Raw genomic sequence first — 14500 nt, 5'->3', positions numbered from 1 at the left:
TATCTGTATCAAATACATATCACTGTTAAGAATACTGGAGCCATTTAGAGTCTAACATCACAGTACTGCACATGCCGAATAAAAGGCACTGAAGAAAGCCAAGACAAGTCTACGAAAATGGGATGCACAGCTAGACTACACCACGTGGACACAGAGGAAGCCCATGCTGGAGGTGACAGGATTTTGTGAGTATGCAGAGATGCTCAGAAGGTATGTGAGAGAAGAAAGGATACAAAAGGCCTGGGGGAAAATATCTCAGACCAGGGAGAGGAGCAGGAGAAGGAAAAGGATGACAGAATAATAACTATTAATCTGTACATTTACTTTCACAATTCTAAAATGTTTTAAAATACACACAGGGTGGGGCAGATAGGTGGCACAGTGGATAAAGCACCAGCCCTGGATTCAGGAGGACCTAAGTTCAAATCCAGCCTCATCCAGCCTTGACACTTACTAGCTGTGTGACCCTGGGCAAGTCACTTAACCCCCACTGCCCTGCAAAACCAAACCGAAACAAAGAATAAAACACAAAATACACACAGTGCATCATTGAGGAAGGTATGAAATAGGAACATTAAGAAGGCTTTTGTTACTGACATTCCATAGCAGATCACATCTTTACTATAACACAATTGATTGAAAGGATTAGAGAATATGTAAAACGCCCCAGTCCTTACTGTTTATTGAATATTAAAAAAAACATTTGAGTCAGTAAAGGAAAATGCAGTCTTTTTTTAAAATTAATAAAGTATTTTTTTTCTGTTACATGTAAAGATAGTTCTCAACTTTTGTTTATACAAGCTTTCCAATTTCAGATTTTTCTCCCTCCCTCCCCTCTCCCCTAGATAGCAGGTAATCTGATATAGGTTTTATATATATATATACATATATATATAGATAGATAGATAGATAGATAGATAGATAGATAGATATACACACACACACACATATATATATACACACACACACACACACATAATAACATTAAACATATTTCTGCATTAGTCATGCTATAAGAGAAAAATCAGAGCAATGACAAAAAACCTCAAAATAGAAAAACATCAGCACCAAAAACAAAAGAAATAGTATGGTTCATTCAGCATCTACTCCACAGTTCTTTTTTTTTTCCCCTGGATTTGGAGATCCTCTTCTATCATGAGTTCCCTGGAGCTCTTCTGTACCATTGCATTGGTGAGAAGAATATAGTCCATCACAGTAGATCAACACTCAATGTTGATGATACTGTGTACAATGTTCTTCTGGTTCTGTTCATCTCACTCATCATCAGCCCACGCAAGACCCTCCAGGTTTCTCTGAACTCTTCCTGCTCATCTTACAGCACAATAGTATTCCATTGTATTCATATACCACAACTTGTCCAGACATTCCCCAATTGATGGGCATCCCCTCAACTTCCAATTCCTTGCCACCACATAAAGAGCAGCTATAAATATTTTTGTACATGTGGGTCCCTTTCCCCTTTCCATGATTTCTTTGGGCAAAAGACCCAAAAGTGGTATTGCTGGGTCAAAGGGTATACACAGCTTTATTGCCCTTTGAGCATAATTCCAAATTGCTCTCCAGAATGGTTGGATCAGTTCACAGCTCCACCAACAATGGATTAGTGTTCCAATTTTTCCACAGCTTCTCCAACATTTATTATTCTCCTTTTTTGTCATTTTAGCCAATCTGATAGGTGTCAGGTGGTACCTCAGAGTTGTTTTAATTTGCATCTCTTGAATCATTAGAGATATAAAGCATTTTTTTTCATATGGGAATAGATAGCTTTGGTTTCTTCATCAGAAAACTACCTGTTCATATCCTTTGACCATTTCTCAATTGGGGAATGACTTGGATTCTTATAAATTTGATTTAGTTCCCTATATATTTTAGAAATGAGGCCTTTATCAGAAGTACTGGCCATAAAAATTGGGAAAATGCAGTCTTAAGAACAAAGTGTTTCCTACATGTCAAAATCCTATAAGAATACCTGAAAGATGGAAGGGAAATAATTTTCCTAAAGCACTATTCTGACCATGTTGCCATCGATAAACTCCAGTGACTCCCTATCACTTCCAGGATCAAATACAAACTCCTATTTGCTGTTCAACTCCTTCACAACCTCTCTGCATCTTTGCAATCTTCTTATCCCTCATACTCCTCCAACTTAAGTTTTGATTCAGTGACATGGTCTCCTTGAAGTTCCTTGAACATGAAAGTCCATCTCTTGGCTCCAAACATTTTCTCTGCCTGTGCTCCATCTTCAAATGATCTTCCTCTTCATCTCTGTCTTTCAGCTTCCCTTAAGTCTCAGATAAAATCACACCTTGTACAAGAAGCCTTGTATATGTGTAGTTGACATGTCTCCCCCAAGAGAAGATGAACTCCTTGTGGCCATGGCTATCTTTGCTGGTCACCTAGTACCTGCCTAATAAGTGCCTTGAGCTGGGATTTCATTGGTGCAGTGAACTCCTGGTGTGACAATTTCCTCCAAGCTACACACCAGAAACTCTTTTGTCACTTACAGTCTTAGAGCACTGCCTGAGGTAAAGGTTGTGACTTTTCTACTCAAACTCAAATATTCTTGACTCCAAGGCTGACCACTATCTCATGCTGCTCCTTCTGGCTTACAAAGAGTGGTAATATTGTAGATGATGATTTTAACCTCAGATGTTGGTAAGATATTCAAGAGGACCCTCCACCCCAACCCCCAAGTTTGAAAGGACATCAGTTAATAAGTGAAACCAAAGAAAGGGGAAAAAATGAAGGAATAACCATCCATGGACCAATAGTGTGTTTCAACAGTGAAAGTTTTCTGCAAATGCTTAGGAAAATTCTAATGTAATGACTGAAGTAAAGGACACAGGAATGCAAGAAGAAAGAAGGAATCTTCAAAATACCTGCATATAATACCATCTCTATACGATCCTTAATATGGATGCTGTTACTTTCTGAGGCAAGTAGATGTGATGTCTCATTGGGAGCTGGAACAATAAGAGGCCCAACTAGGAATGCACAAGCTCCGCCAAGGTAACTGAGCATAGAAGCGATTGCAGTAGCAGTGGCTCGTTCATCTGCAGAAAACCATGTAGTGGACAGGAATGGAGCAGCATTCATTACAGTTGGGCCTGCTAATCCATTGAGCAGCTGTCCACCGTGGATCAGTCTGGAATTGAAAGGGAGAGGAAAGGAGGAGAATGAGACACAAGTGACCCAGATGGGAAGAAGCATTTCTTAAGAAATGGTGGTTAGGGGCAGCTAGGTGGCGCAGTGGATAGAGCACCGGCCCTGGATTCAGGACTCCCTGAGTTCAAATCCGGCCTCAGACACTTAACACTTACTAGCTGTGTGACCCTGGGCAAGTCACTTAACCCCAATTGCCTCACTAAAAGAAAAAAAAAATGGTGGTTAAACAGAAAAGCAACTTAATGCTATGAAAGGAAGAGCTGGTTCATGTGCCAGAGAGACAGTCACCTTCCTGTTTACCTAAGCCTAGTCCCATCCTCTCAGTGTGGAAGCTGTCTCCTCCGTCTCGTGGACTCTCCCGGCTAGGAGTTCAGCAGTCACAGAGTCCAGCCTGTACAAGAATATGCACTTTTCTGTATGCTGTACCCAACAAATGATCATCTGGCTACAGACTCCTGAGGGGGCCCATTCTGTTTCTGGAAAGCTCTAATTATTAGAAACGTTTTTCTTCACATGATTCTTCACATTCAGTGTCCTAAATATGACTCTGAAAACTGAACGATTCTACTCTCATTGATACTACTTCTGTCTCTGGGACCCAGCAGAACAATCCTACTGTCCTACCCCACATGACAGCCCTTCAAGTAATTACAAACATCTGCTGTGTGCCCCCTTCCAACCCCCCCCCCCATTGGTTTTCTCTAAGTTACCTTCTCACCCTGTTTCTTCAAATAATCTTCATATGACATGGTTTCCAGTGTTCATACATCCCAGGTTACCTCCCCTTGCAGTATTCTGGCTTATCACCATCTTTCTTGGTATGTGCTGCCCAGAGTTGAATACAATATTCTAGATGTGGCCTGACAAGGGCAGGGTGCTGGATCTGATACCACTGTTTTAGTTGTTGGGATGGGATTTGAACTATAAGTGCTCCTGGGATCTTTTCCCACTTTTTTTGTTTGTTGTTGTTTTGTTTTTTGTGGGGCAATGGGGGGTTAAGTGACTTGCCCAGGGTCACACAGCTAGTAAGGGTCAAGTGTCTGAGGCCAGATTTGAACTCAGGTACTCCTGAATCCAGGGCTGGTGCTTTATCTACTGCGCCACCTAGCTGCCCCTTATTTTTAAAAATAGTTTTTTATTGATAGCTTTTGTTTTTATGTCATCTAAACTTCTCCCACTATCTCTTTTTTCCCAAAGAGCCATCCCACAGAACAAAAAAAATCTGTTTTAGAAAAAAGAACAAGAGGAATAGAAAACAAAACAAAACCAGCATAACCAATAAATATGTTGAAAAAATCTGATAATTTGGAACACAAGTTTTAAAATATATGTAATTTTTGAAAAAAAAATTCTAAATATATTCTTTTAAAAAAAGAAAAAATCTGGAAGTATATGTAATTTTCCATACTGATGGAACCCTTCCCTGCACCCCCCCAATGTCTGCAAAGGAGTGGCCTCCCTTATTTTAAAATTTTTATCAATCTTTTATTTTTTACATTACTTTCATTCTTCAACATCTCTGGAGTCATATCTTATGATAAAGAGTAAAACATAAGTAACAATAAAGAATAATTCAGCAGAAGTAACCAATCTTTGTTGGCTAGTGACCAAACTTGGTTATCAAACAAGTTTGATAGGTACTGTCCTTACTACTGGAAAAGGTGTATTTTTTTGGGGGGTGGGGCAATTGGGGTTAAGTGACTTTCCCAGGGTCACACAGCTAGTAAGTGTCAAGTGTCTGAGGCCAGATTTGAACTCAGGTTCTCCTGAATCTAGGGCTGGTGCTCTATCCACTGCGCCACCTAGCTGCCCCCAAAAGGTATATTTTTAAAAACTTTTGGGTATATGAGACCCCCTTTCTATCTTTGACCTCTTTGGTATATACCTACATTATAGTAGGATCTTCTCAGAAAAATTCCAAATTGCTTTCCAAAACTGTTGAAACAATTACAACTCCAATGTCATATTAATATAGGGATCTTTACTGGGATCCATGGAGCATAAAGGGTAGCTACTGGCATCTGGCCACACTAGCTGTGTGACCCTGGACAAGTCACTTAACCCTGTTTACTTCAGTTTCCTCATCTGTAAAATGAGCTGCAGAAAGAAATGGCAAACCACTCCAGTACCTTTGCCACAAAAACTGCAAAAGGATCACAGAGAGTCAGATGCAACTGAAATGAACAACAACATGGAACATAAAGAAATTTGACTGTAAGGCTAAGTCAAGAACATCTGAAGTATATATCATATAGATAGTATGCATTGATGAGTAGGTGGAAGAATTTGGAGAAAACAGAGAACCAGATTTGGCTTGAGGCAGAAAAAAAGGGGTTAAGAGCAAAGGAAAGGGGGCAGCTAGGTGGCACAGTGGATAGAGCACCGGCCCTGGAGTCAGGAGTACCCGAGTTCAAATCCGGCCTCAGACACTTAACACTTACTAGCTGTGTGACCCTGGGCAAGTCACTTAACCCCAATTGCCTCACTTAAAAAAAAAAAGAGCAAAGGAAAGGATAAAAGGATACACATTTGTTGGGGGGGGGGCGGGGCGGGGCGGCAATCAGTGTTTAATGCTATATAAAATCCTCTAAGTATTAACAAAGCTGAGCTGCACTTGGAGAATGCAACAACCCAGTCTCAGTCCCTGTGGTGTACACAGGGTGGTAGGTAAAACTCTACCCAATATTTACATCCTAATGTGTTTAAGTTATTTTGTGGTTTTCCCCATGGTCACAGGAAGGAAAAAGGAGCTAATATCATTCTATTCCAACATCTGAGGTAAAGAATCAAAAAAAACAAAGGCAACAAGTAAATTCAAGAAACCAGGAGGGTAAACTCAGCCCCAGCTGCACCCTGATTTTTGCTTCCTCTTTCAGAAGATAACACTTTGTCACTATACAGGGTCCAAATCACTGGGGCAGGTATCTTTATTTCTGGTAGTTTTTACAGACTATTCAGAGATATTTGCTAGGGAGCAGGGGGAAGTACTGTCCACTTAGAGCTGCATTCTGATTTCTTTATTTTTCAAAAAGTAAATACCATAGAACATAATGGATTTGGCCTGGCTTCAAATCCTGGATCCACAAACTACACATGTTCAGTCTTGGGCAAGTGACTTCACCTCTCTGGGCTTCAATTCCTCATCTGTGAAATAAATAGGTGGACTCAATGGCTTCTGAAGTCCTTTCTGGCTTTAAATCTATGATCCAATGAAGTTCATCATGTAGGTACCACCACATAGCTACCCAACAGGGCTAATGACAAAGAAAAACCAATAAATACGTAATAAGCACTACTACTGAAGAATCTAGTCTGTTGTCAAGTCTTTGTCAATTCTACCTTCACAACATCCTTGATATATCTTCCTCTCCACTTTCTGAGTTCAGGCCCTCATCACCTCACTCCCTTTCTGAGAGGTCTCCCTGCTTCAGTTCTCTTCCTACTGCACTCCTTTTTCCAACCAGCTATCAAAATGATATTCCTAAAGCAAAAATCTAATCATGGCACATCCTCTCTCTCAATAAACTCCAGGATCAAGGAGGAATAGCCTGTGTTTGGCTTTTGAAGCTTTTCACTGGCACCTTCTTATCTTTCCAGTCTTTATACACTTTACTTGTCTCCACAGACCTACACTACAGTTCAGTGATACTGGCCTCCTTGCACAAGAAAGATACCCCATTCTCCCAACTCTGTGCATCTCCATTAGCTGCCTCCATAACCGTGATGCTGCTCCTGCCTTCTTTGTCTTCAAATATTAGTGTCCCCTCCCCTCCAGATGCTCCTTAATACTAGTGCCTCCCCCTAAAATCACCTCCGATCTATCCTGTATACATGTTGTTTATACATAGCTGTTGGCATGTCTATTGTGAGCATCAGAATGTGAACTCCTTGAAGGTAGGGACTGTTTTTGCTTTTCTTTCTAACACCAATGCTTAGCATGCAGTGACATAACACAGAGCTAAGTGCTTAATAATGCTGGTTGACTTAACTTGTAAAGAGGTATGTTAGGTATTGTAAGGGATCTAAAGAAGTCTAAGACATGATAGTAGCCCTCAAGAAGCTTATAGTCTAACTGAGGAGACAAGATTGCTATAGTGAATAGAGTATTAGAATCAAGAGAACTTGGGTCAAATCTGGCCTCAGTTACTGTGTGATCACAGGCAAGTGACAACTTTTCAGAGTCTCAGTTTCCTCATCTTTAAAATGGGAATGACAGGGGCAGCTAGGTGGCGCAGTAGAGCACTGGCCCTGGATTCAGGAGGACCTGAGTTCAAATCCGGCTTCAGACACTTGACACTTACTAGCTGTGTGACCCTGGGCAAGTCACTTAACCCCAAGTGCCTCAAAAAAAAAAAAAGGGAATGATAACACTCATACTACTTAACCCAGAGTTGTTATGGAGAAGGTATTCTGGAAACCTTTAAGTGCCATGTAAATGTGAGTTTTTAGTATTACTAAGAGCTAAACAATATAAGAGTTAAGTAATAAAAGATGCTACATAGTAATATATGATTGATTACCAAATGAGTTTAGACAATAATAAAGACAATCAATGCTATGAGTTCAGAAGAGCTAGAGAATATAGTCAGTCAGTGCCATGTTGAAGAATGGGGAACAATGACACAAGAGGGGCCAGGATTAAGTCTAGTTAAGTGAAAGATGTCTGGAAGGTGCCTATTATAGAGTCTGGCAAACAAGAGGTCAAAGCCAGGAGAGCAATAATTTTAGAAAGGAGCAGCACATGGATTGTGTATTTAAACAAACAGGCAGAAGAGCCAAATTCCAGAAATCATACCAGGATTAGAGACAACCCAAAGATCCCAAAGTGCAGGCAGGTAAAAGGTTAAGAAAATCAGCTCAAGATCAGACCTTGGACCCTGGCTGTGAGACCAGGAATTAAGACTAGAAGCACTCATTTCTTTTAAAGGTATAAGCACTGCTTTGCCTTTTAGTCTAGCATTCCTTGATAAGAACAAGAGAAAAAGAAACAAGAAAATATTATTCCAAATCAGACTTCTGGTTCTTTGGCCTCCATGTCAAGTACTTGGTCAACTTTGGCTAAACATTTTTATAACTGTTTCCACCTCTTCACTGGAGAACTTGTGGATTGGCAACACAATCACAGTCAACTTCTTCATTGAGTAAGAATTGCTGAACTTCATTCCTAGGTACCTCTTTTGGATGCCTGCATGTGGGTTGTTCTGTTCTCCAGGTCTTTGGTTCAAGACAAGAATGATGGTCAAAGGAAGGAATGTAACCTGGGACGGAGAAATTTACTACCTCTCCTGGAAGTAACAGCAACTCTGGGCTCAATTTGTGGTCAGTGTCTTCATCCATATCAAAATCTTTTAAATCTAGGAAATTTTCTACCTGATCTTTCTCTTGAAATTGTGATACAAGATTGAAGGAGAGGTACTTATTCCTGATGTGCTGACCGTGAGGAAACACTACAGTGGCAAAGATGTTTCCTGAAGAGTCTGTTCCAGGTGTTCTGCTCTTGATCACTGTATAATCTTTTGAAAGGTGAGTAAAAGTGTTTACAAATTCTTCATATGTCTGCTTGTTAATCAATTCATTAATAATAAAATGAATAAACCCCTACAGCAATTACCAGTCATAAGTGCCTATGGAGCCATGCCTTGCACTGGCAAAGGTCACACATAATGGAATTCATCTGTTCACATTTAAAAGGATGCTGGAAACTTCAACTAAACCTAGCCTAATGCATGGACCCATTTGTCTGTATTGAATACTATTCCCAGTATCCCCATCTGACCTCTGATTTTTGCTTGTTTCTTTAAGTTACTCCACTGCCTTCTTTTTTCTTTTAACAAACTATATAAAAAAAAAAACTATAGCTTCCAGCTCCATGGGTACCCTTTCATTTCATACTTTCTTCACTGGGTCCTGAAAGAAAGCATCATACATCTGGAGCTGAAAGGAATCTCTGAGGCCAGCTAGCCCAACCTTCTCAAGTCACACGAGGAAATTGAGGCTAGTGAGGTGAAGTGATTTTCCCAAGGTCCCACAGGTCAGAGATCCAATTTGAATCCAAGTCCTTTGACTCTAAAGTCAGTATTCTCTCCATGCTATGTATCATGCTATGATCGATCATTTGGCATCCACACCATGGCAGTCTGACTTCAATAAAGACCATATCAAACATATTGACTGTTTTCTATGGAATATGTCTATGTATCCCTGAAAAACCCATTGAACCTCATGCCCCTCTGTAAAACTCAACTACCAATACCATTGATCTTTCAATTATTCATTAAATCTTCCCCTTCCGGAGGCGACTAGGTGGTGCAGCGGATAAAGCACCGGCCCTGGATTCAGGAGTACCTGAGTTCAAATCCAGCCTCAGACACTTGACACTTACTAGCTGTGTGACCCTGAGCAAGTCACTTAACCCCCATTGCCCTGCAAAAACCCCCCAAAAAAACCCTTCCCCTTCCCATTCAAGTTGAACCTACTGAGATTTTTCAAGAGTCACCCTGTGAAACTTCCACATGTTTCTGCTCATCATAGTAAGATTCACTCCTAGTCAAGAAGGTTCTTCCCCATTCCTGTTTCAATAGCAGGAAGAATAAGTACGAAATCAAATGGATTCCCGCCTCTGAGAAGATTCAGAGGACCTCTATACTCAGAGGTGTGTTGATAAACATTTAACAACTAGCTTTCAAAAAAAAAAAAAGTGTGCTCACAACACACTTTAAAGTTTAATCTGCTGGAAAAAAAATAAAAACAAAGTTTAATCTGAATTATTAACTTTTTCCATCACATTCTTAATGCTAGACAATCAACTAGACAATAAATCAAGGCCTGGTTTATTGTGTTTGATGATTTCTGAGGTATAAAAGAAAATTTAACAATCAGCTCTTGAAAATCTGTCTGTACTTCCCTCCAGTAAAACCCAGTACTTGGAAGACTGGGAAAGCTATGGAACAGGTCAGTCCTGATAACCTCCATATAATGCCTTGTCACACCAGGGCCTGTAAGAAAGGTGAGCCCTCTCCTAAATCTGCCCATTCAAATTCTACCCACTGCTGCTAGTTCTGCCCTATGGGGCCATGAAGAACAAATATCATCCCTCTTCCCTGTGGCAGTCCTTCAAATAACGGAAGTCAGCTGTCATAGCCTCACTTGAGACTTCTCCAACTTACACACCTCTGTTTGTTTTTTTTTTGGGGGGGGGGGCCAAGGCAATGAGGGGCTAAGTGACTTGCCCAGGGTCACACAATAGTAAGTGGCAAGTGTTTGGGGTTGGATTTGAATTCATGTACTCCTGAATTCAGAGCCGGTCCTTTATCCACTGTGCCACCTAGCTGCCCTACACCTCTGCTTCTTAACCAATCAATCTTCATGGCATAATCTTAAGACCCAAACTACAAATATGCTGAAATGAATAAATAAATGCTCCAGATGTGGACCCTGTAAATGGTATTAGTCACCTGAGTTTTACGTTATAGTGTGTTTTGGGGGATTTCTTTTGGGTGGGGCAATGAGAGTTAATTGACTTGCCCAAGGTCACAAAGCTAGTGTCAAGTGGCTGACGTCACATTTGAATTCAGGTCCTCCTGAATCCAGGGCTGGTGCTTTATCCACTGTGCCACCTAGCTGCCCCCATTTTATGTTTTTCAGTATCTACATTGAAATCTCTCTCAGCTTCAGCTGCTGATATGGTGCCAACACACTCATTTGGGAGATGTTTGTGACTTACTTGTGTCTAATGTCTGTTATACTATTGTAGAAGGGAAGCAATTTGGACAGGCATGATTGGTCCTTCAGAAAACTGCATGCACTGTTGCCTAGATCATGGGGCTCTTTTAGATGACTGCCAAGAGACTGTTTTTTTAAAAAAAATATCTTTCCAGGTACTCAAGTTCTGTTGACAGGTCTATAATTTAAGTTCATGTTTATGTTTGCTCTCTCTCTCCCCCCCCTTCCTCTCCTTCCCTCCACCAAAAACATGCACTATATATGTTCATTCTAATTTTCAGTGTTTTCTTTTTGTAGGTTCTGGAAAACAAACTAGTAGTGCTTTAAAAAAAAATAACATCTGTCAATACCTTAAGTACAATGTGCAGGATAGATATGACTGTAAAAATGTTTACCTCAAGAGAAGTAACTATACTCAATTAGAAAGGGATTTATTTGCCCTATATTACTATAGAAATAATTTATAAATTTAGTTTATATTAGATGTTCATATTCCCAGAGTTTGGAAGGCTTATTTTACTTTTGCTTGCCAATGGATGGCATAGATTACCTCAGGGGAGTATTTAAATGAATTTTTTTTCATATAAATGCAAAATAGAAAGCAGTGACAGAATATTAGACCTAAATTTACCTTAAATTATTTTCATATAATTGTTCCTTCTCACAGTATTTCCTTCATATTGGTAGGAAGAAAAGGTGGATTAGTGTAATATTACTGTGCTTAGCATTGGAAGTAGAATTTAAAATGTCTTTACATCAATATTCGGCTCACAGTTCTTCCACTTTACTTATAGGTTTTATTATCTCTTGTATTACTTATGAATGAGTAGATACCATGCGATATATAATATATATGTGTTTATATATATATGTGTGTGTGTGTGTGTGTGTGTGTGTATATTATATATATAGTAGACCTTACATATATCTCTTATTTTCCTTTTGAGTTAAACAATTCTCCAAGGCTTTGAAAGACATAGTTTTTAATTCCTGAAATTTAAAATTATGGCAAAGCATTATTGTAACCAGAATTAGAAGTAAAATAGCCATTGTACCATGAAGCAAAGGCAGTGACAGACATTTCTGCCCCAAATGCTGAGAATTCAAAGATAACATAATCAATGATATGCCAAGGTAATAATAGGATAGTGGCAATTTCAGTCAAATTTTTACATCATAATACTATGTGCGTGATTGTTCAGATATTATCCCTTTCGATCTTCAAAAATGATGATTCCATTATTTTTTTTTTTAAATTAGGGACTATTGGTATAAACAGGGGGAAAGAGGCTTTGTTACTAATTGCTCATCTTTAAGGTTTACAGAGCATTTCCCTCACAACAACCCCGTGAGGCAAGTTAAGTATTATTGCCTTTATTTTACAGATAAGAATACTGACTCTCAGGAGTGAAATGATTTGTCCAGTTTCCACAGCTAATGAGTGTCTACAGTGGTTTTGGACCCAGGTCTCTTGACTCCCAAATCCAATGCTTTTTCCACAAGGAAATCTTCAGGAAGATAAATTACATGACTTAATTTTTTACCAACGCTAGCCTCAAAGAAGGGAAACTGAGTAGGTAAATTTTATATTAACCCACCCTCCCCCCACCAATCCCATCCTCTGGCTCCCTTTTCCTGACTATCCTTAAAGATTTAGGATTTTTAAACTTGGGTTTAGAGGTGCTGTATTCTATTTCTAGGTACAAATCAAGCTTCTAGCACAAGACCTTACACAAAGGTGGTGCTTAAAACGTTTTACTGAATGGAACCCAGAGTAAGGTGAAAAGGAGGAAATATGTCACTCTAAGTAGAGTAAAAATTAATCTGTATTTTTTAATCTCTTGGCGGGGAGATGGGGTATTTTATCTTGTGCCTATTTTACCTGATTTTTCTTTCTTTAAGGTTGATGGGTCTGGGAGCATTGCTTACTGGGGCTGCTTACTCCTGTCCCAAACCCTTTTCCCAAACAGTACCTCTATTCAGGCATGGGAATACGACAAGTTTTTTTAATTTAGTAGTTTCTCTTAATATTTAATAACATTCTGTTAGTATTAAATATTGAGATTGTTTAAAATTCAATACTGACAGAAGATATCAGACTCACTCTTCATTACTGAAGATTAGTTTTGATACTCAAGATGTGGTACTCAGCATGCCAAAGGGGGGAAAGGTCTATTCTCTCTAGTATTTGCTGCATGAATAAAACAAAATTACACTGTACAGGCAGTCCCTGTTCTCTGCTATAATTTATTTCTGAAAACCAGGTGGTAAAAGGAGATCATTATAAAACAGACTCTGTCCTTTCTTTCTAAAAAAAAAAGTTTTGTCTTTTACGTTTACACCTGTTATTTCCCAATATAATTCTGCATTCTGACTACAGAAAACACTGTATTCCCCCACCTCTTTATAGAAAGGAAAGAAGTATTTGTCATTCTCTGCTTTCTGTAATCAGAATGAGTATTTGCAATTAATATGAGTGAAATTAATATGATCATGTGCCATTTTTGTTCACATTATTATAACAATTGTGTACACTGTTCTCATGGTTCCACTTTGCCCCACATTATATGTCTTCCCATGATTCTCTGAATTCTTCCTATTTGACAAATCATATGGGTTTTTTTTTTTGTTTTGTTTCGTTTTTTAGTGAGGCAATTGGGGTTAAATGACTTGCCCAGGGTCACAAAGCTAGTAAGTGTTAAGTGTCTGAGGCCAAATTTGAACTCAGGTACTCCTGACTCCAGGGCCGGTGCTCTATCCACTGCGCCACCTAGCTGCCCCTAAGTCATATGTTTTTACAGGAAGGACATGATAATGAGGTGGGATTACATTCTAACCAAGGTGCTCCAACATGCGCAACTTCCCAGCATCTACACACTACTGAAACAAAGCTGGCTTGGTCATGTGCACCGCATGCAAGATGGGTGCATTCCTAAAGACCTACTCTATGGTGAGTTAGCCTCAGGCCAAAGACCTGCTGGACGCCCCCAGCTTCACTACAGAGATGCATGCAGGTGAGACTTGAGGGCTCTGGGAATAGACATGGGCAGCTGGGAGGAGATGGCCAAGGACCACGCTCAATAGAGTTCAGTACTCAGGAGCAGCTTGCACACAGCTGAGATGGGCCTTCAAGCTCGGGAGGAAAAAAAACAAATGAGATGCAGGAACTGACGGGCAACAGAGAGCTCGGTTTTCTGATGTCCTCGTTGTGGTAGGAGCTGCAACTCCCATATCGGACTGCACAGCCACACTGTGGCCTGTGGCTCTTCAAGGCGCTGATCCATGGTCGTCTGTGACTGGTGGAAGCCTACTACTACTACTTAGCATGAGATAAATGTAATTCTTTTAAGAACAGGAGCTATGTCTTGTTTCATTTTTTTTTAATCTCTTATACTCTGCATATGGTAGGCACTTAATAAATACAGATTGAGTTGAATAGTTACTATTAAAAGTGCCATATAAACAAAGTAACTACAGCTGAGGCCCTGAGGCCCAGGGCAGTAAAGTGACTTGTCCAACATCATAAAGGTAGTAAATGACAGAGCTGGCATTCAAACTCAGATCTTATTACTCCAATTTCAACATTCTTTTC

General features: G+C 39.7%; 1 protein-coding gene across 1 annotated transcript in view; it reads right to left on the bottom strand.

Moving 5' to 3' along the window:
• The window catches only part of SLC49A4 (solute carrier family 49 member 4), a 141050-nt gene that overhangs the window by 75576 nt on the left and 50974 nt on the right, over positions 1 to 14500 (bottom strand). Inside the window, exon 3 of the mRNA XM_043996521.1 lies at positions 2901 to 3166. Coding sequence (XP_043852456.1) covers positions 2901 to 3166 — 266 coding nt within the window. The remainder of the gene's footprint in view (positions 1 to 2900; positions 3167 to 14500) is intronic.

The sequence above is a fragment of the Dromiciops gliroides genome, chromosome 3 (genome assembly GCF_019393635.1).
Source record: "Dromiciops gliroides isolate mDroGli1 chromosome 3, mDroGli1.pri, whole genome shotgun sequence".
NCBI lineage: Eukaryota > Metazoa > Chordata > Mammalia > Microbiotheria > Microbiotheriidae > Dromiciops > Dromiciops gliroides.
The sequence above is the reverse complement of the archived record's forward strand: the minus strand, read 5'-3'. Positions and strand labels throughout refer to the sequence as shown.